Source organism: Nematostella vectensis, chromosome 1, assembly GCF_932526225.1.
Source record: "Nematostella vectensis chromosome 1, jaNemVect1.1, whole genome shotgun sequence".
Classification (NCBI taxonomy): domain Eukaryota; kingdom Metazoa; phylum Cnidaria; class Anthozoa; order Actiniaria; family Edwardsiidae; genus Nematostella; species Nematostella vectensis.
The window spans coordinates 5,879,561-5,905,041 of record NC_064034.1 but is presented as its reverse complement, the minus strand read 5'-3'; the positions used below and the strand labels follow the sequence as shown (position 1 = coordinate 5,905,041).

The window sequence follows — 25,481 nt, the reverse complement described above, 5'->3', positions numbered from 1 at the left end:
ATGTATCAATATCCCGTATGAATGAATGAGTATTACACATACTGCCAACAATACACGCTACAGACATCCCGTATGTATCAATATCCCGTATGCATGAATGAGTATTACATATACTGCCAACAATACACCCTACAGACATCCCGTATGTATCAATATCCCGTATGCATGAATGAGTATTACATATACTGCCAACAATACACGCTACAGACATCCCGTATGTATCAATATCCCGTATGCATGAATGAGTATTACATATACTGCCAACAATACACGCTACAGACATCCCGTATGTATCAATATCCCGTATGCATGAATGAGTATTACATATACTGCCAACAATACACGCTACAGACATCCCGTATGTATCAATATCCCGTATGCATGAATGAGTATTACATACACAGCCTACAATACACGCTACAGACATCCCGTATGTATCAATATCCCGTATGAATGAGTATTACATACACAGCCCACAATACACGCTACAGACATCCCGTATGTATCAATATCCCGTATGCATGAATGAGTATTACACATACAGCCAACAATACACTCTACTGACACCCCGTATGTATCAATATCCCGTATAAATGAATGAGTATTACATACACAGCCAACAATACACGCTACTGACATCCCGTATGTATCAATATCCCGTATGCTTGAATGAGTATTACATACACAGCCAACAATACACGCTACTGACATCCCGTATGTATCAATATCCCGTATGCATGAATGAGTATTACATACACAGCCAACAATACACGCTACTGACATCCCGTATGTATCAATATATGATGTTCGCGGGTGTGAATATGTTTTGGGCCCGACTCGAGCTCATTTTAAAATGAGAAGCATTCTAAAATGAGCGCTGAGAAGTGCCCAAAACATATTTACGCCCAAGAACATCAACTACATTACTATTATTATAACTTTGGCGAGCATGAAGCGCAAAAACAAAAACAAAAATAATATCGTGAAACGCGGATATGACTCGCGTGATATTTATTCATTGAAAGTTGTTATAACATAATTAATAAATACAGCTTCAATTCACTTTACAAACGTTGCTAAATATACACGTGTTTAAGGTTCTTTTTGTAAACGAAACAACTGTTTCAAATAATAGAAAGTTTAATGGGATGTCACTTGTAGGAATTAAAATTTATTGGGCAATTGGAAAAGTGACAATTTGGCATGAAAGCCTTTGCAGAAGTATAATTCGGTCGAGGATGAAAAACTTACATTCACTTCCCCGCCTGCCCAAGATAAACTGCCTTGTTTGCAGTCATTACTGTTTTCCATCTCAATGGTTTCACTAGAAGCAAAAGGCACTCGGCGAGAGGTCCTTCTTCTCTTTTGTTTTGACTTCAGCATAGAAACGGCATAAAATGCCTCCAAGATCCGAGGAGCTGATACTGTGAAATCACATTCAACACTTCGCTTCGTGCACCACTCGGTGACCTTTTTTATCGCCCAGGATGTTTTTTTTTTGTTGGTATTTTTGGGAACAGAATCTTCTTCCCCTTTTTTTAAGCTCCTCCTCATCGAGCTGAGAAGATTGTGAGTCGTGTTTAGCCATGTTTTCCTGTTTGTTTTTTGGTAGTTGTCAAAACACAACCAAACACGGCATGCGATGCGACGAGCGGTTTGAATGAATTGCGGGAATTCCTGCTTCCTTCTGATTGGCTCGCTGCAATTTCCTCGCCCTCTCATTGGCTTAGAGCAGCGGGCTCAAATATATTAGAGCCCGCCAAAACGTTGATTAGAGCCCGTATAATACGCCACAATGCTCGCCAAAGTTATAAAATGAGTATTTTGTACTGTCACAGCTCCAGGGACACCAACAGATTTGAAGGCAACAGACGAGACCAAGACTTCAGTTCTCCTGAGATGGCGACCCCCAAACTTTATAGGGTCTATTAGATACACGGTGAGTTTGGACGTCAAAAGTAAGTGCGCTACAGAGACTCGAAACATTGACCTCTCTCGGGTAGGTCCCTACAGGATCCCATCTGCATCCGTAGTTAAAGAATCTCAGTATACCTGCATTAGACCAAAAACCCGTTAGCGTTTAATCTATAGAGTTAGGATTTTGTTAGTGTTCATGTTACGGTAGACTCGAAGGTCTTGGCTTAGGGTTAGGGTAAATTTAACTCGAAGAAGAAAAAGGATCTTAGTTATTATATATAATAACTTATGTTTTAACTAAAGTTATGTAATATTCGAAATTCAAGACAAACGTATTGAAGTACAAAAAAAAGGTAATCTAAGGGATGACTATCCATGTTCGAATTGTAGTCCTCCGAAGTAAGACTAGAGATCTTGTATCACAGGTCATGTACAAAGGTTTCAAGCCTTACTGGCCGGAATGGAATGGACACTTTGGAAAAGTAACTACATCATCCCAGTCTGTCACCCCAAAGAATCTCATCCCTGGGACAAAGTACATTTTCAATATTACTTCTTCCACCAAATGCGGAGATAGCAAAACACTGAATTTTAAAGTAGTGACTACGAAAGTTGCAAGTAAGTTCTTATAGTTTCTTTTTCATAAGAGGCTAATTAGAATAAGTTAACTAACTTAAATGGCATTGCATTCTAGATCCTGTAGCACCAGTGGTTCCTCTTGGGAGAATATCTCGCGATACTAACGTCACATTGTGGAAGGCTGATGAAGTCAACGGTCCAATCGAGTAAGCCCCAAAGCGCATCTCAAACTGCAGCGCGCATACAGGGGTATCCGAGAAAAAAAAAAGGCTTTTCGCTTAGAAATGGTATTTTTAGGGCTTCTGAGGCATCTTAAACCGCAGCGCAGTCTCCCTGGGGGGGGGGGGGGGGGGGGGGGGGGGTTTCTTCCCATGTCGACCTAATAGGGATGCTCGTCGTATTTTTTTAAAGGGTTAAAATCGGTTGAATCGGGTATTTTTTAGGGGATATCCAATAAAAAAAGGCGTTTTTCGTGGAAAGGATATATTTTAGGGCTTCTGAGGTATTTTTAGGGTAGAAAGTTTTAGTCGTGCAGGTAGTTTTTTCGAATATCCCGACGAGCATCCCTATCACATTTATTCTGAAGAACCCCCCCCCCCCCCCCCCCCCCCCCCCTCTGGGGTCAGTCACTTTCGTTTATCACGATTACCTATTTTTTGGTTCTCAGCTCCTATCAAGTCATGGTTCTGAAAGAGAAACCCGACAACGTGAACCTGACGGAGATTCAAGCAGAAGAACTTTGTAAAGAAGACGAAGAGAAGAATAAGAAAAGGAATTACTACATTGCAGCCGAAGTGGAAGCATTAAGTATGAATCAAACAATCATCATTGGTGACGGTAGGATTTACAAAGGAAGGCGGCAGAAGTACAAGAACAAAGCTCTTGACGAAGGAAGCAAGAACAAGGTCTACATACGAGCGATGACCTACCTGAACGAAGAGGTAATGCCGTTGAAACGTGTCCCAGTTTTGGGGAGGAGTCTTTTTTTTTTAAAGTTAAAGACGTATCGTGATTTCTCGAGTGAACGCCGGATTTAGTCGGGGAAGGCGCTTTTACAACGTCCAAGGAGCAAAAAACTCCCTCAGTATGATACAATTTTGTTAGTATATATGATATCATACAATTTTGGTAGTAATATCAGCTTTGGTTGCTTCTATTCTTATGTACACTCCCCCTTGAGTGTAAATAAGAGTAACACGCTTAGGCCGGTCGCTTACTGGATTGGAGGTGCTTATTGGAGCAATAATGTTAGTCACTGTATATGTACTTATACCAAATTCTAATTCTAAGGTGGAGCCTTTGTGTGGAGTTGTCGCTTTGGCTGGAGTAATAGGTGAGCCTGTCTTGCTTCTAATCATTTACTCCAATCTTGAGTAATGCTTAATACATTTATTCTATTTAAATTGTTTTAGAAATCCCGGTCGCCAGCTCGAAAAATCTCGCATCAACCACCTCTTCACCCGTAGGAGCAATAGCTGGAGGGGTGGTTGCGTTACTCATTCTTGCGGCTTTCGTCGCCGCTGTAGTCCTCTTTATCAGGTATGGTGTCCAGTCATATGGCTGTAGCTAGAAAAATTGCTGGGGATGTGGGTAGGGGGGTGGGGACTTCATTTCAATCTATATGTCCTTGTATTATACCCGCTGTACCAAGTCGTAGTGGGAGACTTTCCCTGCCCTTTCACTACCTTGTATGTTATCTATTTAACACTAGACATCAATGGAAGGGGGATAGTTTGAGTCGAGGGTAAAATGCTCCCTTTGCAGTCTTTTATACTAAAGCTGTATTTGCCTTGCCTGGTATATTGATTTGGTTCGCAGGCGACGAAATGATAATTCCCCCATGAGGAAGCCGGCGATGCAAATGGAGTCGTTTAACGAGGGTCAAGCGGAAAGCAATGCCGATATCGCCGATGAAGGAATAAGCAACCAGCAGGAGGCTGCAGGTTTGCACTTATTTCCATGGCTTTGAGTAAAATTTTGGCAATTGGTATTTACCTGTGGTAGAAATAAGTGAATGAGTCTGTTTTTCTTTAAAATATATCTCCTAATTTTCACTCCTATTTTCATAACTGTTCTGACTTTCCTGATATGCGGACCAAATTCAAGAACTTATGTTTTCTGTTCACGCGTTACAGAAGCTGCTAATACCGAGCGTATTTATGACAATGCTGTAGACGACTTGTCCAAGCCAATCCCAATCGCACTCTTCCCAGAATACGTCGCGAAGATGCAGGCAAACGGAGGCATTAGATTGGAAACCGAATACAAGGTGGGTTATTATGACATGCGGTAACTGTCATCAAGTATAAGTGAGCATGTATTCGTGCATCCTTTGCAGAATAGATTATTCAGATTAGAGAATTGAGGTGTCTTAATGTTCTTAATGTTCTACAATCACGAGTGACTTGGTAACAAACCTTCAAACACAGATTTTTCCATTCTTTCGTTACGCGGGGGATTGGGTCGAGTTGATATGCGAACAGCATGCTGGGACGATTTTAGGGGACGCAATTCAGCATGGAGTCGTAAAGTTGGTGTGATGCTGAATAAAAGATAGAAAATGGTAGGTTTTGGCAATCCTGCTCCCGGAATTTATTCGTTAGTTAGATTCACAACATCCCACATGACATCCTTCAAAGCCACGTTACACGTTGAATTGCGTCCCTTCAAATGGTCCCAGCTACTGTTCGCTTATCTAATCGACTCGATCCCCCGTGCATAATAAAAATGCCGAATAGATTGTTCCAGCTTTCTGTTTCCAATGTATGTTGTGACCAGTCACGCTGCTAGTTCCCTACTACCATAGGAGAGGCGGGGCTCATGCTTTTTAGGAAACAAGAATAAAGGAATCCTAAAATAATAATTTGCAACACCCCGTTATCTGTTCTTTCAGAAATTCGACAATGGACAGCAGTTTCCATGGGAAGCCGCCAGGAAACCTGCAAACAAGAACAAGAACCGTTACGCGAACATTGTTGCCTGTAAGTGAAATATCAAAAGGTTCTATATGCCATGAAAATGATGCGCCTTACTCGAACTTCCTATGGTATTTTTTTTTTTCATCCGTAGATGATCATTCACGCGTGGTACTGGAGCGAGTCAATGGCGACGAGGATTCGGATTACATAAACGCGTCATTTATCCACGTGAGTACCCACGCCCAGTAGGTTATGGTTAGGGTCATACTAAATGATGCAAGAACTTTTTTTTTTCTTGGTGAGTAGAGCTCAAAGGAAGGACTCAATGCCTTACGACTTTTGAGCTTTTTGTTTAAGATGTCAATAATGTGTTTTTAGGGCTATGATGGAACTCCAAGATCGTTCATCGCCTCACAAGGTAAATTTAGATTTGGCCTCTAAAAATAAGAGTAGTCCAGTTAAAAACAAAATGGCTAGCATAGAAAAGCTTTACCCCCTTTTTTTAGGAGGGGGGGGGGCAGAAAAAGAAAACTTGCGGCTTTCTTTGCGAACTAACCTTACCCCCACTACTACTCTGGAATCAGAAGTAATCCCAAACATTTTCTCTTCGTTTTGAAACTTGCTATGCCACCATATGACAGTTAGAGATTTTTCTGTGGTCTTTTTGTTTCAATCTCTTTCACCAACTTCTGCTATATCTGTCAGTCGGTTTCCCGCCCTCTCCACCTGTAATTCCCGAATCTCCCTTCCGGCATCTCCATGCGTCATTCTGCTCTCCGCTTAGTTGTCATCTTCCCAGGTCCTCTTCCTCCGGCGTTTGAAGGCTTCTGGCGGATGGTTTGGGAACAGAACTCGCAATCCATCGTAATGCTCACCAACCTCGTCGAGCTAGGCAAGGTAGTACATTCTTATAATAGAAAATTGTTGGGCGAGAAAAAGGAAGTATAGACCTACCCCGTTTTGTCTTTACGCCGCCATTCTTCATCTTTGTGTACTGCTAACATCAGCTATAATGATTATTGGATAATATCGGCTCCAGTCTTGCAGTGTACATACTTGTTGTAATCGTAGCTTCAAATAAGCTAGAATTGCAATGGGCTTAGAGAATTGCAAATGGGCTTAGCGGATACGGGGCCATGCTTCCCACCTACCATTCATTCCCTCATTTGCAATCTCGAAGAAAGACCTGGGGTATAAAAGGCGCGGACCTGGTCCACATAAAGATAGCACAAAGATATTTGCCAGTAACACTTCGTATGATTAATCCATATCACAGACTAAGTGCCACAAATACTGGCCAGACAAGACCGAGACATACGGTGGCGTGACAGTCACGCTGCACCAGTCGGAAATATTCGCAGACTATGAAATTCGTACCTTCATCTTGTCTAAGGTAGGTGGTGGTGGATGTATAAAAAATCTAGTAACCAGAAAACATTCAAGTAAAACAGTCTTTTCAGTGTTGCGATCTATTTTGGTTCGGAAAAGTATAATAAGAACGAGACATTATTATTGGAGGTTCTACTATATTTTTTTTTCTATCCCAAGGCGAAACGGAGTGGCAGTCGAATGGTTCGTCAGTTCCACTTTACCGTGTGGCCGGACAAGGGCGTTCCCCAATACGCAACAGCAGTCCTCGCGTTCAGACGAAAAGTGCGCGCGTTGAACCCGCGGGACGCGGGACCTGTCATCGTCCACTGCAGGTGAGTTTGTAGTTTAACCATAGTCATGTGGGCCATGCAAGATAGATCACGTGTAGATTAGAAAATCCAGGCTCTCATCTGCTGATCAATTAGTATGTATCCCCTTTCTTGTTCTTCAGTGCTGGCGTTGGACGCACTGGTGCCTATATTGTCATTGACGCCATGCTGGAACAGGCCAAAAAGAGCCGAACCGTGGATATTCGTAACTACCTCATAGCGCTCAGGAAAGACAGGCCACACATGGTCCAGACAAAGGTACGTTAGGGTTAATGTTGCTACACAAACGCTATAAACACATAAACAAGAATTTTGCATCCTCGAAGACGCGATTACGCGGCGCTCCCTGGAAATGCGAGGGCGATCTAGAATTTTGATACGTTTGCAAAATCACTTTTCAGGAGCAGTACTCGTTTATCCACTCTGCTGTGTTAGAAGCCCTGACGTGCGGCAACACAGAGATACAAAGCGAGAACTACAACCAGGCCATGCAGAAACTTGCTTCTGTCAACCGTAAATTCCAGATGACAGGATACGCACTCGAGTTCCAGGTAAGACACGGGACGAGTCTACGGTATGGAGTTATGCGGGATACACCTGTCAGTCGAGGCGCTCTCGAAGTCTAGGTTACGAGCAGGACGATTTTGGAATTATGCGGTGTATTACGTTATTTTCTAAGTTCAAGTAACGCACGGGCTAGTGTAGGGTTTTGAAAAATGAGGGTTAAAATCGCTGTTGACACGCTGTATACTCGCCCAATCCGGATGGGTCCAAGTTCATGCGGAAAACAGAAGATTTCAGGTGATTTATGGACCGGGTGGCGGGAAAACCGCTCAACAGGACACTCGGTACAGTACATAATATGTAATCGTCACGGAATAGATGAAGAGCTATTTCTTTAGGGAGTAATATGCGTTAGTTTTTTACCACTATTTCTTGTGCGATCCTTTCCAGAGGCTGAACTCCGTTACAAGCCGTGAGATACCGGCGGAAGAGAAAAGCGTTGGTGAGAAACCACAAAATCTGCACAAGAACAGATTCTCTGACATCATAGCATGTACGTACTGGTTACAATTGAATTTGTGCCAAACCTTCTTGCCTATTTCAACAACACCATATAGGGTGTGTATAAACAACATCGAGGCCGAGCGTGTATGTGCATTTGTATGTCATCGTGACTCATGGTGTGTTGCAGTGAACAGCTGTAGGGTGATGTTGCATAAGGAGCATGCTGACGAGGAGTCGGACTACATCAACGCAGTATTCCTACATGTGCGTATGTAGGAATATGCACTATGATTAAGTGCCCATACATCTACAGAACAGCGGCAAGCAGTAATGCATTTATTTGATCTGAAAAATATTTACTCATAGGCTCATAGGGAGCGCAATGCATTCATCGCTACCCAGCATCCCTTACAGCATACGATTGAGGATTTCTGGCGCATGGTGACGGATTATGACATCGGGACGATTGTCATGCTGAACAACCTACACGAACATGACCAGGTAATACTAAAACGCATATTTTAAAACGGAATAAAGAGTTTTATTCCCTGTTTCAATAAGATAATCACGTGGCGTTTGATAATCAAGAGAATATGGGTTTGGAAGAGATGAGGGTTGAGGTTTGGATATACAAGTACGAGATCGAGGTTATAAAAACACATATATATTCTCACTGCATCCCAAATCTCCATATTGGTTCATTCCCTTCTCTTACAGGAATATCCCCAGTACTTGCCTGTAGAGGGCGCAACCAAATATGGTCACATCCGGGTCAGTTTGCTCAGCAAGCAAGAGAAAGGTGACGTCATCTCTACCAAGCTGAAAGTGACGCGTAATAAGGTGAAAGCGTAGTCTTAGTCTAAAGTTTTTATTAGATTGTTCGCATTTGTACGAAAAACATTGTTTCATCTTATGCTGATATGGTCGGATTCATAGATATCTCTGTTATTCCGGATTCCATCACACGGCTAAAAAATCAATCGTGGATTGTACTCACGGCACAAAATCAAATAGAATAGGATAACGCTGGCTGTTTATGTTAGATGCTCCAGACATGGTTCAAAGACATGCGAAACCAGCTAGGGGGACGAATTTTGATGCTTTCAAAAGTGTATAAAATGCGCAAAACCATTGGCAAACATTGCGATAAGTTCCTCTTTCATCGAATTCCTCCATCTATATAAAATATATATAAACTAAAATGAGTAGCGTACCATGCAATGCACTCCCTTTCTCTATTGTTTTTGTACCTCCCCTCCCCCCTCAAACTATTCAAGTATCCCGTGTTTCATTTCGCAGAAGACTCACGAGGTTCGTCACTTGCATCACGTGTCGTGGCCAGACAAGTGCATCCCTGAGGTTGCCCGCAGCGTTCTGGATCTTTTAGACGAGGTTCAGGCGTCACAGCAGCAGTGCGGCAACGCGCCAGTATTGGTCCAATGCAGGTATACATGCTCATGCAGCTCCGTGTAGAACCTTATTTGAAATAGGTATATGGTCGGAAATGTATTGACGCTAGATTTGTATCTCCATAGTAACGGTGTTGGTAGGAGTGGCACGTTTTGTGCGATCTCATCAGTTATTGAGCGTTTGAAGACAGAGCAAGTTATTGACGTTTTCCAAGTCATCAAACGCATTCGTGCCAATCGACCAGGCGCGGTGGAGAGCCTGGTGAGTAAGATAGAATTGGCTTTGTACTGGTTAGGAAACGAAAAGAAAGGTGATCACCTTCCAAGTTTACTTGCTTGAATCAGTAAGACGGGCAATTTTCTTTTTGGTTACCCCCCCTTTTTTTCCAGGTTAACTAGCTTAATCAGCAAAGACCGAGAATTTCTATTTTGGTCGAGCCCCTCCCCCCACTTGACAATGGAATTTCATAAGTTTTCTTTGTCGAAGACGTTTCTATCCCGTAATCTTTGCTGTGTTGGGTCAGCTAGACGAATCCCTCCTATCCAGAAACTTGGTTCTAACGGTAGCACTATAATATCAGCCACATTAAACTTTCTAGGTGTAATTGTTTTCCAGGAAATAATAATAGGGCCCAATGGTAAATACAATGTGACTCCACGACACAGTGATGGCATGACCATATCACTTAATATTTGATAAAACTTTATTTTTGGTTTCAGACGCAGTACGTGTTTTGCTATCAAATTATCCAGAAGTACTTGGACTCCTTCAGCGACTACGCGAACTTTTCCGACTGTTAAAGGCGACCTCCAAATTTGGTTATTTCACGCCTGCTATGTTAAACCGAAAACAATAAGCTTAACTAGCAATTAGAACTGCTAGGCGTTTCACCGCCATCATTTTACATAACTGTAAAATTTTAAATGCTGTTCGAACATGATTTTTATGCACTAAATAGAATTTTCCCAAACAACTAAAAATTCAATATATTTTGAAATTATTTTCTTAACGACTTTTTGTAAACACCGAGCGATTACAGAAAATATTCAACCCTCTAGTCCTTGAAAGACAAGTGTTTATTTGGAAAATCAAAGTTAACCTTACCTAGTCTCCTTCGCAGCCCCCAGCGGTCGGCTCCGACCGTTTGGTGCTGAGACTAAACCTCGCCCCACCTAGAAATCGGCAATAAGATCCCACAAGAGACCATGATGTAAAGGAACGAATCTCCCGTATTAGAATATGTTCCAATGATGACGTCCGTGAAAGCTATTTTTAGAACAACCAGTTATTTTTAGATACGCCTCTGATTGGATAGTGCTCACGTTTCCTAGCAACATGAGTCTTAAGCGCGATCACATCTTGAGCGATGTGAACCGGCAAAGGATGTTATGGAAATCTTTTTGACCGAAAACCATCCTTTTTTACAAACGCTGTGAAAATGATCTTCCATAGAGTACGCTGGATCCAATCGACCGTTTCTCGGACATTAAATTCATAGAGTGCGTGATTTTAGACTCTGGGTAAAAGTTTTCACGACTGATTCGCAAATTATAAAACAACAATCCGTCATAAATCTGTGTTTACAACACACAATTATCTTCCAGTTCCCTTTTAATGAAAAAAGATTCATCCAGAACTTAATACCATTATATTCACACCGATATTGTGGTTATTAAGACAGGTATTTCACAAATAAAAGATTTCAAGTCTCCATAATGAAGTAAATCTTATCTCGGTGACAAGGGTTTCTTGAGTGACATGATTTCTGAACATTTGCGTGAAGAATTGAAGTTCATTCATCTAAAAATATAGTGAATCAAAGAAAAATAAAGGCCTTCTTGTATTAAAATACATAACACAGACTTAGAATGCCTAGGTTTTCCATCTCACCGTATTGAAGAGAATAAGATTTAGATAACTTAACCCACCACCCCTAGTTTTTAATCTAATTAACTAGGCCTTCTTAGACTTTTGATGTGAGATACACCAATGGAATGGATAACATATATGCCATTTTCAGCAAGTGAATATCTTTTACCTAGAAAATAGATTTTTTTTTACTTGGACATGGCTTGGCTCAATGATAGAGCTGATATGCATAGCTTTTTTTAAAAAAATGCCCTAAAATCCATCAGATTCAGGCAAGGTTCTGTTATAAGAGCACTTTGACGGTGAATATACAGGAGTATCTAAAGTGGGTTCACACTGCTGCTTTGAATTTTTAAAGGCAAATATTGTTATGGAATTTGGGCTTCCTGTGGTTTCCCTAATGGTTTTAACATAAAAATTATCTGGTAGATATGCTACCATAGGCTTGCTTGTCTATCAACCAGAATTTGCATACACTGTTGATAGCCCCTAAGCTTGCCATAAAGCCTTTTTTCTAAGCCAGGAAGGCACAAATATTTTTTTTTATGTGTTTGGTTATGTCTTTCATTGCCATAACGCCCTGAGACGCCTGTAAAATATAGGCCCAACTCCAAAACGTCAAAAATGCAAACTAAACATCACCAGACCCGGATACTCATAGAATCATCCAAGGCATAGACGACCTTCAAAAGCGCATCGAAGCAATGTAATAGAATTGACTCTTTTGTCAAAATATCAACCTTAATTTCTGACCAATTCGTAAACAAATGCTTAAACTTAGAAACATTTCTTACCAAAAAAGACACAAAATTCCGAACTACAAATAGAGACAAGCAAACACAGATCAAGTCACCAATAGATACCTTTATTGCGCTCCGTCAGGTCCCATTTTACAGTCACAATAATCAATGCTAGAACCTCCATTAGAAGCGAGTCACCATGTTTAGCCTATTTTGCATGCCTGCACTGCATCATGGGAGTCTTGGAAACACCTTGACAGACAGGCGGGCAATCTCCTCCCCCAGAATCATAACAGTTTTTTTATAAGTCTCTTTGCCCCGAAGCCAAACAAAACATTTCCAGGTCCAAGACCAAGGTTTCAGAATAAGCATGAAAACAATTTTTGATTAAGGTTGGGTAGCAAAGATGGCCCACATTGGAGAGTACGAGGCCACTCACCAGAAAATTCCTTTCTCACTTGGTGAAGCCCAGACAAGGAATTATCCCATTGAATCAACCTCAACGTGCAAACATCCATAAGCACAGCACAGCAATCTCCAGATGTGAAAAAGCTGTAATTTTTAAGCAAATTACAAGCAAAACTGTTGTGTAAGCAACAGGCTGTAGCAGTGCCGTCGCCAGAAAGAAAAGGCACCGCAGTGCATTGTTGGAAACTTCAAGGCATACCGTCTTGGGTCAGCGGCAGCTTAGCTGGTAGTGTTGGACTTGAAATAGGTGGGAGGTTTCTGTTTGCAGTCTGTTTTTCTTACAATGTTGCTTAAAAGTACCCAGGAGTGAAAGGGTTAACAGATACCAGGACACCACCCTACGAGTAGCACTGTAATCATGAGCTATGAGAAGCAGCTAAAAGGATAAAAACAGGTAGCAAACGAAGTCAAAGAAGTGCAGAGGGAAACAAAATTGTGAAAATGTACTAGTTCGCGAGGTGCCCATAACCAAATATGGCGCGAAGAGCCATATATGAATGCTATGATTGACAAGCTCGCGCAATCTAAAAATAGCTTTTATGGACGGCATCATGGGCCACGGGGATTCGTTCTTTTATATCATGGTCTCTTGGATCCTAAACCCTGTGGAATTTACGATTCCCTCGTAAAGTCTTTGCGAGGGGAAGGTTGCGAACATTTAATGGAATCGCAAATTAGATCTCGAGTTTGTTTGAGAAAGACAAATGGAGACAAATAACTAAATTGAATAAACTTTATTTTAAGATCGTGCCAACTGATTGCTTTCACTGTGTTGATCACTAGGCCAAGAGATCAGTGAACTATGTTTAAGCTATCTACCAAGCCTTGGATTTAGTATTAATGCGCGTTACCTACAAATCCTGAAGCATGTGTACCAAACAATAGCATCTCCATACATTCACCATAAATCCAGATCCAAAGCAGCGTGTGCCTGAATTAACCCTTCCACTTCTGAATGAACAACTCTCAATCTTGCCCGATTTGAATTGCAATCAAATCAGATAATTGAAATTTGCAAGTGAACTGGTTAGCCCAAGTACTGCATTAATCGAAGAGATTTTTAAGATACATTTCCTGAACTAAACCAGAAGTATTAGATACGTAAATGTGTGGTTAAACAGGAGTGTCAGGAGGATCGAATATCAGCCATGCCATGTTGATCTTATGCCAAACACAAACGACCATACGGTGTATGACATTGGTTACAACACAAAAGTCCCCTAGTTCAGGGACTATATATGGAAATTGTCACTGGGGCCACCATCCTGGACCAGGCCCCAGATTTTAGCCTTGCATAAGGCAGATTGTTGTGTGCTTGGTTGTCTTCTGCGCAGACATTTCAACAGGTCTTGCTAGGCTTCTCTGCCGCTAGTCTTCTTGGGCCAACATGGTTTTGTTGGTAGCCCCTCTTGCCATTGGCTCAGTGCTAGTCTTCTTGAGCCAACATGGTTTTGTTGGTAGCCCCTCTGCCATTGGCTCAGTGCTAGTCTTCTTGAGCCAACATGGTTTTGTTGGTAGCCCCTCTTACATTGGCTCAGTGCTAGTCTTCTTGAGCCAACATGGTTTTGTTGGTAGCCCCTCTGCCATTGGCCCAATGCTAGTCTTCTTGAGCCAACATGGTTTTGTTGGTAGCCCCTCTTGCCATTGGCTCAGTGCTAGTCTTCTTGAGCCAACATGGTTTTGTTGGTAGCCCCTCTGCCATTGGCTCAGTGCTAGTCTTCTCTGGGTTGTCAATCATTACAAAATACACTTGGTTCCCTTCAACCCGCTTTATCAACATGCTAAGTTTTTGTTTTTCTGTTACCGTTCCTCTATATCAGGAGTGATCACTCGTGCTATGGCCATTGACTCCTAATGTGCAGATTACAGCCAAGGAGAGTCTTCGTACATATGTCGACTGTATAGTAATGCGCAGATTACCACCATGGAAAGTCTTGTTTGTGTTGATTGTACAGTAATTTCAACCAAAACAGGGTCTAAACCACCACACAACTGTCAATTCACTTATGTCTTCATCAGTACAAGCCAAGATATATCTATTCCTTCACACCTCAGCACACCTAGGAATCGCAATCGCTAGGTTACCAGAGGCTATCAGGACACCCTGACTTGACCATGTGGTTTAAACAGAAATTGAAATATCCGAAGCAGCCAGGTCGGTATTTGTAACCCCAACAACAAGCTATAACAGCTGTACTGTAGCTTCGTGATGTGAGCTTTTGGTGATCTCTTCATACACACAACAGCACAGTTCTCTGGCCTTTTTTTTTCAAACACAACGGACTGTTTCATATGATCAATTCTCTAAAGCTTGAGCTTTAACACAACGATGACACGGAAGTCAATCTGTTTCGTACGATCAATTCTCTAAAGCTGAGCTTTAAGCAAATACAAGCCCCATTTTAGCAAGCGAATTAATTAACGATATGTGCAGTTCCGAAGTATTAAATATCTCCTTGGACTGGTAAAATGGTAAAACTATTTCAACATAAACTTCTTCTTGGTGAGTCAGAATGGCAGCTATTCCCAGTCATCATCTCCACCACCTGCTGAGATGGGCGCCGTGCTCTCAAAGGCATCATCTCCGCCTCGGTTTCTCCCATACTGGAAAAAAAAACATAGGCCAAATCAGAAGGATAAAATTTTATATAGTTATTCTTATGTCACACTTGGGAGGGGGGCATAAACTCTAACAACACACTGCCTCCATCGATTAAAGAACATCCCTTGCAGAAACCTATTTCAGATGAGCGTGCACTCAAGAGAATTCATGTTTCCTAGCCCATAGTGCTTCATGGGCATCAGATAAATGAACAAATAGGCCGTAAATTAAAACAAATCGAGGTTTAAAATCCCTTAGAATTTATGTTTATTTGCCTGTTTACATTCTCATGGCTTTGAGATACAAGAATCCAGCCATTAACGTTACCCACGATTCACTGCTGGTTATGACACAAGGATTCTCAAATTCAACCTTATTTAAAATGTTTATTAGTTAACTTATCACGAATAAGGCAGCAAATTTTGAATTCAAACAATCCTAATTTTACATTTGAATGATAGAAAGCATAAATCTGTACTAATTATGCTAGCATTCAGGACTCAACCCCTACAAGCCTGACAAGTCATATTGATATGTGCTTAGTTTTGAATAAGTTCTCACATACCTGCTGTCTTGTATCTCTTGAGCCAAAGCGGCCTCCTGCTGGGCCATAGTCTGTGCCAATAGCACCTTCTGCTATCTCCTCCAGCCACTCAGGAACCTCTTGGTTGGCCTAAGGGGAACCAAAACACAAGAAAACAGAGTGAATATCATAATAGTCCTAGTTTTTCATCCTGTCAAGTTTGTAGCATCAGTCTTTACTGGTACTATCCCCTGAACACAACTTGTCTCTTTCCGAGTATGCTGCTCCCATATCAATCAATCCTGTTTAAAAAAAAAAAATGTTATTTTTTAGATTCTCAGTCGATTCCCTAGAACTGTTTATGCTGAGAATTTCCATGCCTTAAATTTATCCTTAATAAATCCTTTTTTTCATAGTTACTCATGCTCGAGTAAGGTAAAATTTAATTTGGGCTCCCAGTGGATTATTTATTACCTAGATGAAAGTCAGTTTGTAAATCTCATTGCAGTCAAAGGCAATGTCAGACAAATTTAAGATTATCTTGAGGCAATACTTCATATCTAAAATAATGGAAACCGGATTGTTGATTTGCTCACCCATGTTTTGAGTGTACATGAACATACCATGTAGTACTAGCCATTATGTATAACCAGCCTGCTTTTCAGGGATGCTAAAGTTCAGGGATGCTTAGTTCTTTAGCATCAGGGATGCTAAAGAACTTGATCTCAAGCTTGATCTCTAGCTAAATAAAATACTTGAAATAAGAGCTTGTCTTTGCCTTATTGCTATAAAATAGAAAGGATTGCGAAGGGTGTGTTTTTTAAAGTCCTTTTTGCTACTTGATTGCCATGAGCTGTACTAGCTCCGTGCTAGTTACTACAGTTACTATTTGTTACCATATTATTACTATTTTTTGCGGGCACCTAATTTCGCAAATAAAGGATTGGCATATTTCGCAAGCGATTTCATTTTCAATTTCCCAAAAACGCATTTTCCAATAATTTTATTAAATATTACAACAACAACAAAAAAAAACCTGTAGATATCATATTGCGCTTGATGCTATTTTCTAACACATTAACATACATCGATCCTGTGAGACTACAGTTACATAAGAATAATAAGTTCTTAATTGTCTTGGTATTGGTCGTTAAAAAAGGGAAACAAAAAATGGAAAGGGTATTGAATTTTGCAATATTAAAGTTTGTAGGAATATGATTTCGCAGGGCTTAAATGTTGCTAAATTAAAGAGACCAAAATAAGGTATTTTGATTCAATTGTTCCCTATAGCTTCTTGGTTGTGGCTAATTCTCCATCAATGCGGCTAATTTGTTTGGTTTAAAATTAGCAACAGTGGCTTATGCCCTCAAGGTCCTAGCACACACCGAGACTAGCCAAGTAAGTCAAAGAAATGCAAATCATAGCAAATTGTGCTCCACAGATCCTCTCTCGAATTCCCCCAAACAAAAACACCTGCTTTCAAAATGCTATGAAGGCACGCAAAGCTCACCTCTGAAAGCACCTTGACCAAGCCACGTGCCACCTTATCATCTCTTCCTCGCAAGAAGAAGGTAGTTGCCTTTCCCTTGTTACCAATACGTCCTGTCCTACCAATCCGGTGGACATATTCATCAATATCAGATGGCAAGTCGAAGTTGATTACATGTTTTACATCATCAATATCCAGTCCACGAGCTGCAACATTTGTTGCAATAAGGACAGGGCAACGGCCTTTGCGGAAATCATCGAGTGCCTCTTCGCGTTCTTGCTGTAGACGGTCACTGCAAATGGAAATAAGTCTTGAAAATTCTACAAAGTATAGTATTATGCAGTTTCTTTCTTACATACCAAGCAACATTTTCTATATTATATAAAGGTGGTGACATTAACAAAAGACTGCTAGCATTCATAACAGATTTTGCATTTCTAACTATTGTGGAGCACAATTACAAAATGGTGGATAATGTGCAAAATAAATGTAAAATTAAAAACCAGATTTTCTAAAATGTATATTATTCTTTGTCAAGGCTTTTTACAATACTTACCCATGAATGCTTGTAGTAGGAAAGCCCTCTCCCGACAGGAAAATGGCCAAGAAATCAGCTGATCTTTTTGACTCCACAAACACAAGAGTTCGGTCTGTGCCTGAAAATGAAATGAAAGGTACTTTACAAAATTGAAATCTGGGTATCTACACAGGCCCACACATGATCCCCGGCCAGCAAATGATCCCGGCCCCCAAATAACCCCTCAAAAAGCACACTGTAGAACGGCGAATGACCCCCCAAAAACAACAACCAAACATGCCTGCAAATGATCCCATAACAATTAACGTAATTCACATCATAATTAAATCCAATAAGCTTACAACAAGAAAGTATTATGATCATAAACACTTGCTTACAAATAAACTTCTATATTGCCTTTTTTTTCTGACTCCGTGGATCACATATATTTGATAAAAGCGAAATATGAAACCTCACACAAATTCGCAGTATTTTAAGATAATTGTTCCTTAAGGGCTTTTTACTTGTTTTCTTTGGGATAACAGGATGTAAGAAAAAAGTTCTTGCGCTGTGTATTGCTTTGTATTTTCACTCGAAAAATTAAAATGTATAATTTCTGTCCATTTAAAATTCTTTTACAGTTCTAGATTCTACATTCCGCATCCCATTTCGTAAATTGATACGGGATCATTTTTGGGCCAGCTATATTGTTTTTTGGGGGTCATTTGCGGGCCTACTATCCTGTGCTTTTTTGGGGGTCATTTGTGGGCCTGTACACATCTAAGAGTTACAAAAATCTGACCTCAGAATTTTCTTTTTAAACTCTCTTATTTTAAAACGTATTATTAGCTATAAAAGCAAATAGGCTAAAAAATATTTTTAAACAGGAACTTTTTCTGCAACCAACCTGCATCTCCAAGGATCTGAGTTAACCTGTCTCTCTTTTCATTATCTGTGACCTCTATCACAGTCTGTTCAATGTCCGAGGTGGTGCCACCAACTCGACCAACTGTCAAGAACAAGTAATCATTGAGGAAGTCTCCTGCTAATCTCTGGATCTCCTCAGGAAATGTAGCACTGAACATAAGTGTCTGACGTTCAGACTTATCTGGCATGCCCATAGATTCTACAATCCTTCGAATGGCAGGTTCAAAGCCCATGTCCAGCATACGGTCTGCTTCATCCAAAATCAGGAATTGGAGACCCTTCAAGGAAACCTAGGTAAAAAGAGAAGAAGAGAAGCAGTCAATTATTGCCATGATTAGACTAGTGCTTCCAACCTATGTTCGGTAATTGGCTGAGGTTAAAATTTTGTGTAACGGTGACCGGAAACCTCAGCATATGTAACTACGGCATATGTTAAGTCTATCTCATAGCCTAATTCTAGTAAAAAAAAAAAAAAGAAGATAAATAAAGGTTGAGAATTTTTTTGGGAAGTTTATATATTTTTTTAAAAGCAGAAATCAAAAAGACTAATGTGGCGATCCCATTGCAGGTGAGAAATAGTCACAAAATGACACAGTAAAAGGTATTACAAATGAAGAATATCTTTATTTCCTCATCATGTGTTTTGTAAGAAAATAAGCTCAAATCTGCCAGAATGACAGCAATTATTTATGCTTCCTTTGCGATTTTCTTGTTGTCCGCCATGTTGGAATTTACTTGACACAGTCTTTTGCACCTTGTCCAAAATGGCGGTAATTGTTGTGATTGAACACAAGCTCGCATTTCGATGTTCCATGTGAAAATAAAAATGTACAGCGATAAGAATAACAGCTTTACAGTTCTGCTAACATGCGCTGCTTTTGCCTAAGAGGTTCAAAGTGATTATCAATTTCAGATGTAAGAAAAGCATTTACCTTACTTATGTATAAATAAAATGAACGAATTGTGAATGAGAACATTTATATCATCTTGATACTTTTTTTTTTGGCTGTTTCTTATCCTTGTTTTTTCTATTATGGTGCGTATTAAACATGAATTTTCTATTTTTTTAAAAAAAAGGCTTTGAAAATTGGGGTGCAGATTATATGTAGATGCGCATTACATGCTGGGAAATATGGTAATGAGCGTAGACAGAGCACTGGTTTGAAATATGGATGCTCATTTATAGATGATTAAAAAATAGCTATCAGTATAGAGTACAACATTATTGAAAAACGTAGCTTAATCAATGTGCAGTTAAAGGAAATTACCTTTCCTTTCTCAATAAAATCAGTCAAGCGTCCTGGAGTGCCGACCAGCAAATTGCAACCACTCTGCAGCTGTCTCAGCTGGTGGGATACAGAAACACCCCCATAGCACACAACTGGACGCAGCATGGTCCCATGGGCAAACTTTCGAGCCTCTAGGTAGATCTGATTGGCCAGTTCTCGGGTTGGAGCTATACACATTGCCTGGGGTGTCTGTGTCTCACTGAAGGAAGAGCTGGTCAGCCCGGCATTCATCATTGATGTCATAACTGGGAGCAAGAAGGCAGCCTGAAACATAATCAGAAATATCTTCGAAGTCACGAAGCAAATACCCAAAGTGTTGTACGGCTGTGTGACTGTGTGGAGTATCATGAACATGGTGCACAAATAAACAGATTATTTTTTGTGTGAACTCTTCTAAAAACAAAAGCAGCAAATTAGATTGCATTATTATAGGTAAAGTTAGACATCAATGCAATACTGTAGTATTGAAAGGTACTGGAAAATAAGATAATTAACCCATTCGTTTCCTGCAATTCACCCTCTCCCTGGGAGCTTTCAAAAATTTTGCAAATTCCTTTGAGCAGAAAGCAAAACACATATGCGCAGTTAATTGCGAGACAATATAACATAAAAGCAAATAGTGCATCCTATTCAGGAAAAGATGAGGAATCTGATGGTGTACAAATTAATCTGTAAACAACTAGGAAAATATAAAAAACTAGACTATTATTTATCAAGTCTATTCAAATTTGTTCAATTTAGTGAACACAAAGAAACAAAACACAACTTCTTTTGACAAAATTCTTCTTTAATAAATACACAAATCAATACAATATTTTAAATAAATGTACTCACAGTATCTATGATTACATTTCACAAGTTTATTCCACAGATAAGATTTCAAGACTTGGTAAAACAAAGACATTTTATGAATCAGAGTTTTACGGTTTCAAAGTATTTTGAGAGGAAAGCAACCATGTAAATTCGCACATGGTCAAATTTTTAAATTCACCCCAGCCTGATTTAGCTAGAATAAATATCATTATACAGATCTTTTCACGAAAATAAGAAGCCTTTATCCATACAGCAGACTTTTAGCGGTTAGATAATTCATTCTCAACAGACTAGAGGCACTGTTTCCATCATTTTTATTTACAAAATGATCCTCTCATGGGCTGTAATTATCCTCTCTAGAGCTATCATGTCAGGATTTGTAATTATCTTCCTTTACCAAGCCTTAAAAGTGAGAAAATAATGGAAATATTGTGATTTTCAAGTGCTATCGGGTCTCCAAGAATTCATGGCGGGCGCGTGAGACAAGTGATTTCACTACAAGGCGTGGTTCTATTGTTTGGTTGCTAGGAGATGTGCAAAGGAGCTCATTTGATTGGTCAATTCTTTGTCACACTAAAGCTGAATTTTCAAAAGCTTTACTCGCCGGGGAGGGGAGTTTTTCTTGCGCGCGCGAAAGCCGGCCGGTACAGGGCCGTATAGGGAAATATCAGGGTTTTTCCGCAGGCCGTTTCAGGGCAGTATAGGAGCGAATGGGTTAAACAAAAAAATTGTTTTTATTATGTAAACAAAACAATATTTCGCTGCCATCTGGGTAAGTTCTTTTAACCCTTTCACGCCTAGATACGGAATTTTCCGTATTTTGCTGTATGCCTCTTTGTCATTGGACAAAAAGACAAAAGGACTGCCTTATATGGAAACCTAACACATGGAATCGATAGAGCATGAAATTCTGCATGTTTCTCTCTTACAGCTCAAGTCAGTACAACGAACCGTTTGTCATGAAATTTTTATCCAAAGTTAAAACTTTTTCGTGCGTTTGAAATCAATCCTACGACCACGGACCTTGCCTTTAGAACATGGACTTGACTCATGATATTTTGGGTGATTTTGATAGCGATTTAAAAGAGTTTAAAGGCCTGGGAGAGACAGATTCACAATCTGTAAACATTGATGGCCGTGTGCTAATTTCTAGCAGAAAAATGTTGGTATTTTGCGACCCAAAGACCAACTTTGGTACAGAACTGGTACTGCCATTGAGGAACAAGAAGCTGCTCCATTCATCGGACCGAAGAATCATCAAAATAATAACTTTGAACTTTGTTTTTTTTTTATATTTTCATAATTCTGAATTGATTGAATTTCTTGTCAACCTGAGGCGCTTCTAAATGGCAAAAAGGAAACGAAGAGAAAGATTCTGAGTGGTTTGAGAGCAACAGCGAACGATGCAGGAACTAGCGGTAAATAAATTCCGCCACCATCTCGGTACTTTTGTAAGAACTCATGGCATCGGACTATTGCCAACAATTCGTAAATATTTGAGTGAAAAAGACTTGTTTCTCGTCCAGTTGGATATTGCAAAACCAATAGCAGCAAATAATACTTTCTTGCAAGCCTATTTTGGCCGCATCTGAACAACAATGCAGAAAATTCTTCACAATACCAACGTGGGGACGTTCAATAGTCCCCACTCGTTCCGCTCGATGATGTTCTCAAATCCTCGTATTGTTGTGCTATACTTGATTTATTCACAGATTATGGCAATTAGTCAATCATGAGCAAAAATGTACAGTTGAGTTTTGTTCAATCAATAAAATAAAGCCGCTAAAATTTAGAAATGAAATGACCATGCAAGCCGTTCTTTTATTGCCGCATGTTGATCCTGTATTGTGTAAAAACGGTGCTGACATGACTATCACAACCAGCTCGCTTAAACCTGAAAAATAGCTATGTATAATACTTGGATATGCTTCCCTAAAGAGTTAACTCTGAATCTTTGAAGTTAATTTGATGTAGTTTATCTGAAAACATGCATCAACTGGAACTAACAAATGACGAGCACGCACTTAAATTGCGCTAATTTCAAAAAAGTTTGTCTTTGCCTGCTTATAAAAATTGTTGCAATACAATATTTGGAAAACCAGTACTTTATTCCGATCAATAATTATGTGGGCAATATTTGTTCTTACTATGTCAGCCCATGAAATTCTAAGGAAAAAGAGAAAATCTATAAAAACTGAAGACCTTGTGTCATTTTGTGTGCGTCAGTCAAAAAAACTTGGGCGTAAAAGGGTTAAAAAGGTTCTCATAAAAAAAACTTATTTCTCCAATATTCTGATATGCTTGGGACCAAACATTGTGATCGTAATAAAAAAAATGTTTTTTTTTTAGGATCGTGTACATTAGGATGTGAGCAAAAGACACTACAAACTTAGTACTTGTTTTTTTTCCATTAATCATGGAAGGTTATGGCTTTAAAACTTACGGTCTTTCCTGAACCTGTCTGTGCACAAGCCATTACATCTCTGCCGGCAATAACTATTGGAATGGAGTATTTCTGGACTGGTGTTGGCTTCTTATACTGTGCTTTTCTCACATTGTTAAGGAAAGCTTCATAGAGATTTGCCTCTTCAAAGGAGTTTATATGCCGAACAGGGTTGTTCCCTGAGACCAGAACTTCAATCTGGTCATACTTCTCGAAGTTGATTCCTTGTTGAATAGTGGACCTGAACATTTCCTCTTCATCCTCAGTGGGTGTTGGTGGTACATAAGTGACTGGTTTTGGTCTATCACCTGGAAATGGAAATGGTATCAAATGGTATCCTATGAAATTTATCATTATAGTCCCTTCCCCTGGTAACTGGAACAGACTGTTGAAAAATATCAATTTTTGCCAAACTATGTCAAGTTTATAAATAGTGAGGAGTGATACTAAAACGCCTTGTAAGAGCTCAAACTCTTTTTTCAAAATTATTTGAAATCCTCACTATGTTAAGTTTCCTTTTTTTCCTTTGTCTTTGACACAAGAGCAAGTAATGATAGTAAACAAAACATACCATCCTCTCCAGCAGCACTCTCATTAGGACACTCTCTGGCAAAGTGACCTGTTTGTTGGCACTTGAAGCAAGTTGAATCGCTGCTCCCTCCACCACCGCCGAAACCACCACCACTACTCTCTGCATTGGGGCATTCCCGAGCAAAATGTCCTGTTTCATTACACTTATAGCAAGTGCTGCCGCTGCTGCCACCTCCAAAACCTCCACCATTACTCTCTGCATTGGGGCATTCCCGAGCAAAATGACCTGTTTCATTACATTTATAGCAAGTGCTGCCGCTGCTGCCACCCCCAAAACCTCCACCACCTCCACCAGAGTTAGGGCATTCACGTGCAAAATGTCCTGACTCATTGCACTTGAAACACTTGTTTCCTCCACTGTCTGCATTTGGGCACTCTCTAGCAAAATGCCCTTCCTCATTGCATTTGTGACATGTCCTGCTACCGCCGCCACCTCCACCTCCTTGGGGACAGTCACGAGCAAAATGCCCAGATTCACCACACTTCCTACAACCATCTCCACCATGACTTCCACCACCAAAGCTTCTTCCCCCACCAAAGCCCCCGCCGCTTCCACCGGCATCGTCAGCATCATCTCCACCAGTGAAGCCACCACCACCAAAACCACCCCCTCCCCCAAAGCCACCACCACCAAAACCACCCCCTCCCCCAAAGCCACCACCACCACTTGACTTGGAACCGAAACCTGAGCCACCAAAACTACCGCCTGATGAGCCACCAAAACTACCGCCTGATGAGCCACCAAATCCACCGCCAGAGGAACCACCGAATGCGCCGCCTGGCTTGCTGTCTGATTTAGGCAATGTATCGGTGCGACTGCCTCTTCCGAAGCCTTTACGTCGGCCAGAGTCGTCGCCATTCGTTAGCCCACACGCACCACCGAATCCGTTCGTCATTGAAGAACCGAACCCACCGCCCTAAAAATGCGACAAAAAATTCACAAATATGCCAGGAACATGCTTTGAAGTGGTGTCATTTAGGTTTTTGTGATCTAAACTTACCGAGCTGCCTCCAAAGCAGTTAGTTTGGCCAGAGTTATCATCCCAGTCAGCCATGCTTGTTTGATGACTGCGGTGAAGTGAGGAAAACGGATCGTTTTGCGACTGAAACTACAACAGCTTTGTCAGATACTACCTACGAAGCTTTATATAAATCTTTTGTCGGTCACATTTACGAAAAACGTAAACATTCTATTGAGTATCTAAGTGATAAAACTCGAGAAAAGTCGGGAAACCTTACCTTCTGCAAAACGTGCAAGATGTGTAAGTCAGCACTTCGCATGAGCTAGTGATACTTGTGTGATTGGTCGATCGGTGAGCACGTGAAAGATTTTCGATCGATAAAGATGAACAAGAGATCGATAATCATTATGTATTCCCGCCAAATTTATAATTCCGGAATCCCGGATGTAGCACTGCACCAAATCTCCACAGGCCCGAAATCTCCATTAGGATTATAAGGTAAGGAATTTTACTTTAAATTGTCAACAAAATCGCAAAGGACCCGACCAGGATTATATATTAAATGTCGTATTGTAGAACATTATTCAAGGTACAAGGAGACAAAGAAATGAAAAGTTCATGAAGAAACGGAAATGTGGGAAGGTAAGCGGAAACACTCGCCCTTTTTCCTTTCAGCGAGAGCACATGCACTAGAAATTTGTCACTGACAGATTTCT

At 40.4% G+C, this 25,481-nt stretch overlaps 2 protein-coding genes across 8 annotated transcripts in view; one reads left to right on the top strand and one right to left on the bottom strand.

The window, feature by feature from the left end:
* The window catches only part of LOC5519066 (receptor-type tyrosine-protein phosphatase F), a 51,332-nt gene extending 40,743 nt beyond the window's left edge, over positions 1–10,589 (top strand). For 4 of the 5 annotated variants that reach the window (XM_048723405.1, XM_048723411.1, XM_048723430.1 and 1 more), the window contains 23 exons: positions 1,839–1,939; positions 2,343–2,535; positions 2,612–2,702; positions 3,164–3,437; positions 3,787–3,829; positions 3,909–4,035; positions 4,315–4,439; positions 4,632–4,765; positions 5,390–5,477; positions 5,566–5,642; positions 5,793–5,832; positions 6,214–6,311; positions 6,691–6,807; positions 6,963–7,117; positions 7,237–7,372; positions 7,516–7,665; positions 8,069–8,171; positions 8,310–8,386; positions 8,489–8,623; positions 8,840–8,962; positions 9,422–9,567; positions 9,658–9,793; positions 10,252–10,589. In XM_048723405.1, coding sequence (XP_048579362.1) covers positions 1,839–1,939; positions 2,343–2,535; positions 2,612–2,702; positions 3,164–3,437; positions 3,787–3,829; positions 3,909–4,035; positions 4,315–4,439; positions 4,632–4,765; positions 5,390–5,477; positions 5,566–5,642; positions 5,793–5,832; positions 6,214–6,311; positions 6,691–6,807; positions 6,963–7,117; positions 7,237–7,372; positions 7,516–7,665; positions 8,069–8,171; positions 8,310–8,386; positions 8,489–8,623; positions 8,840–8,962; positions 9,422–9,567; positions 9,658–9,793; positions 10,252–10,332 — 2,750 coding nt within the window. In that variant the 3' untranslated portion in view covers positions 10,333–10,589. The remainder of the gene's footprint in view (positions 1–1,838; positions 1,940–2,342; positions 2,536–2,611; positions 2,703–3,163; positions 3,438–3,786; positions 3,830–3,908; positions 4,036–4,314; positions 4,440–4,631; positions 4,766–5,389; positions 5,478–5,565; positions 5,643–5,792; positions 5,833–6,213; positions 6,312–6,690; positions 6,808–6,962; positions 7,118–7,236; positions 7,373–7,515; positions 7,666–8,068; positions 8,172–8,309; positions 8,387–8,488; positions 8,624–8,839; positions 8,963–9,421; positions 9,568–9,657; positions 9,794–10,251) is intronic. The other variant, XM_048723419.1, reaches the window with a different exon arrangement.
* Positions 10,590–13,328: 2,739 nt separating this feature from the next.
* LOC5498036 (ATP-dependent RNA helicase DED1) lies at positions 13,329–25,141 on the bottom strand. Of its 3 annotated transcripts, XM_048723382.1 has the most exons (11): positions 25,043–25,139; positions 24,805–24,912; positions 24,081–24,720; positions 23,784–23,984; positions 23,213–23,520; positions 19,936–20,220; positions 18,648–18,957; positions 17,780–17,879; positions 17,245–17,515; positions 15,777–15,884; positions 13,329–15,213 (listed from the first exon to the last, which is right to left on the bottom strand). In XM_048723382.1, the coding sequence occupies exons 1-11, from the start codon at positions 25,082–25,084 to the stop codon at positions 15,130–15,132; spliced, it is 2,457 nt and encodes an 818-aa protein (XP_048579339.1). In that variant the 5' UTR covers positions 25,085–25,139; the 3' UTR covers positions 13,329–15,129. The 3 variants fall into 3 exon arrangements, with proteins under 3 accessions (XP_048579339.1, XP_048579334.1, XP_048579328.1); XM_048723377.1 differs by having other exon boundaries at positions 23,784–24,720; positions 24,805–24,906; positions 25,043–25,141; XM_048723371.1 differs by having other exon boundaries at positions 23,784–24,720.
* Between the last annotated feature and the right edge of the window lie 340 nt (positions 25,142–25,481).

Excerpts from the sequence above, each read along its gene's own strand:
- LOC5498036 (XM_048723371.1), bottom strand. The coding sequence starts at position 25,084 with ATGCGAAGTGCTGACTTACACATCTTGCACGTTTTGCAGAAG. Across the intron at positions 24,721-24,804 it reads ACTGCTTTGGAGGCAGCTCG|GGCGGTGGGTTCGGTTCTTC; the intron begins GTAAGTTTAGAT and ends TCGCATTTTTAG. Across the intron at positions 17,880-18,647 it reads TCAGATCCTTGGAGATGCAG|GCACAGACCGAACTCTTGTG; the intron begins GTTGGTTGCAGA and ends TTTCATTTTCAG.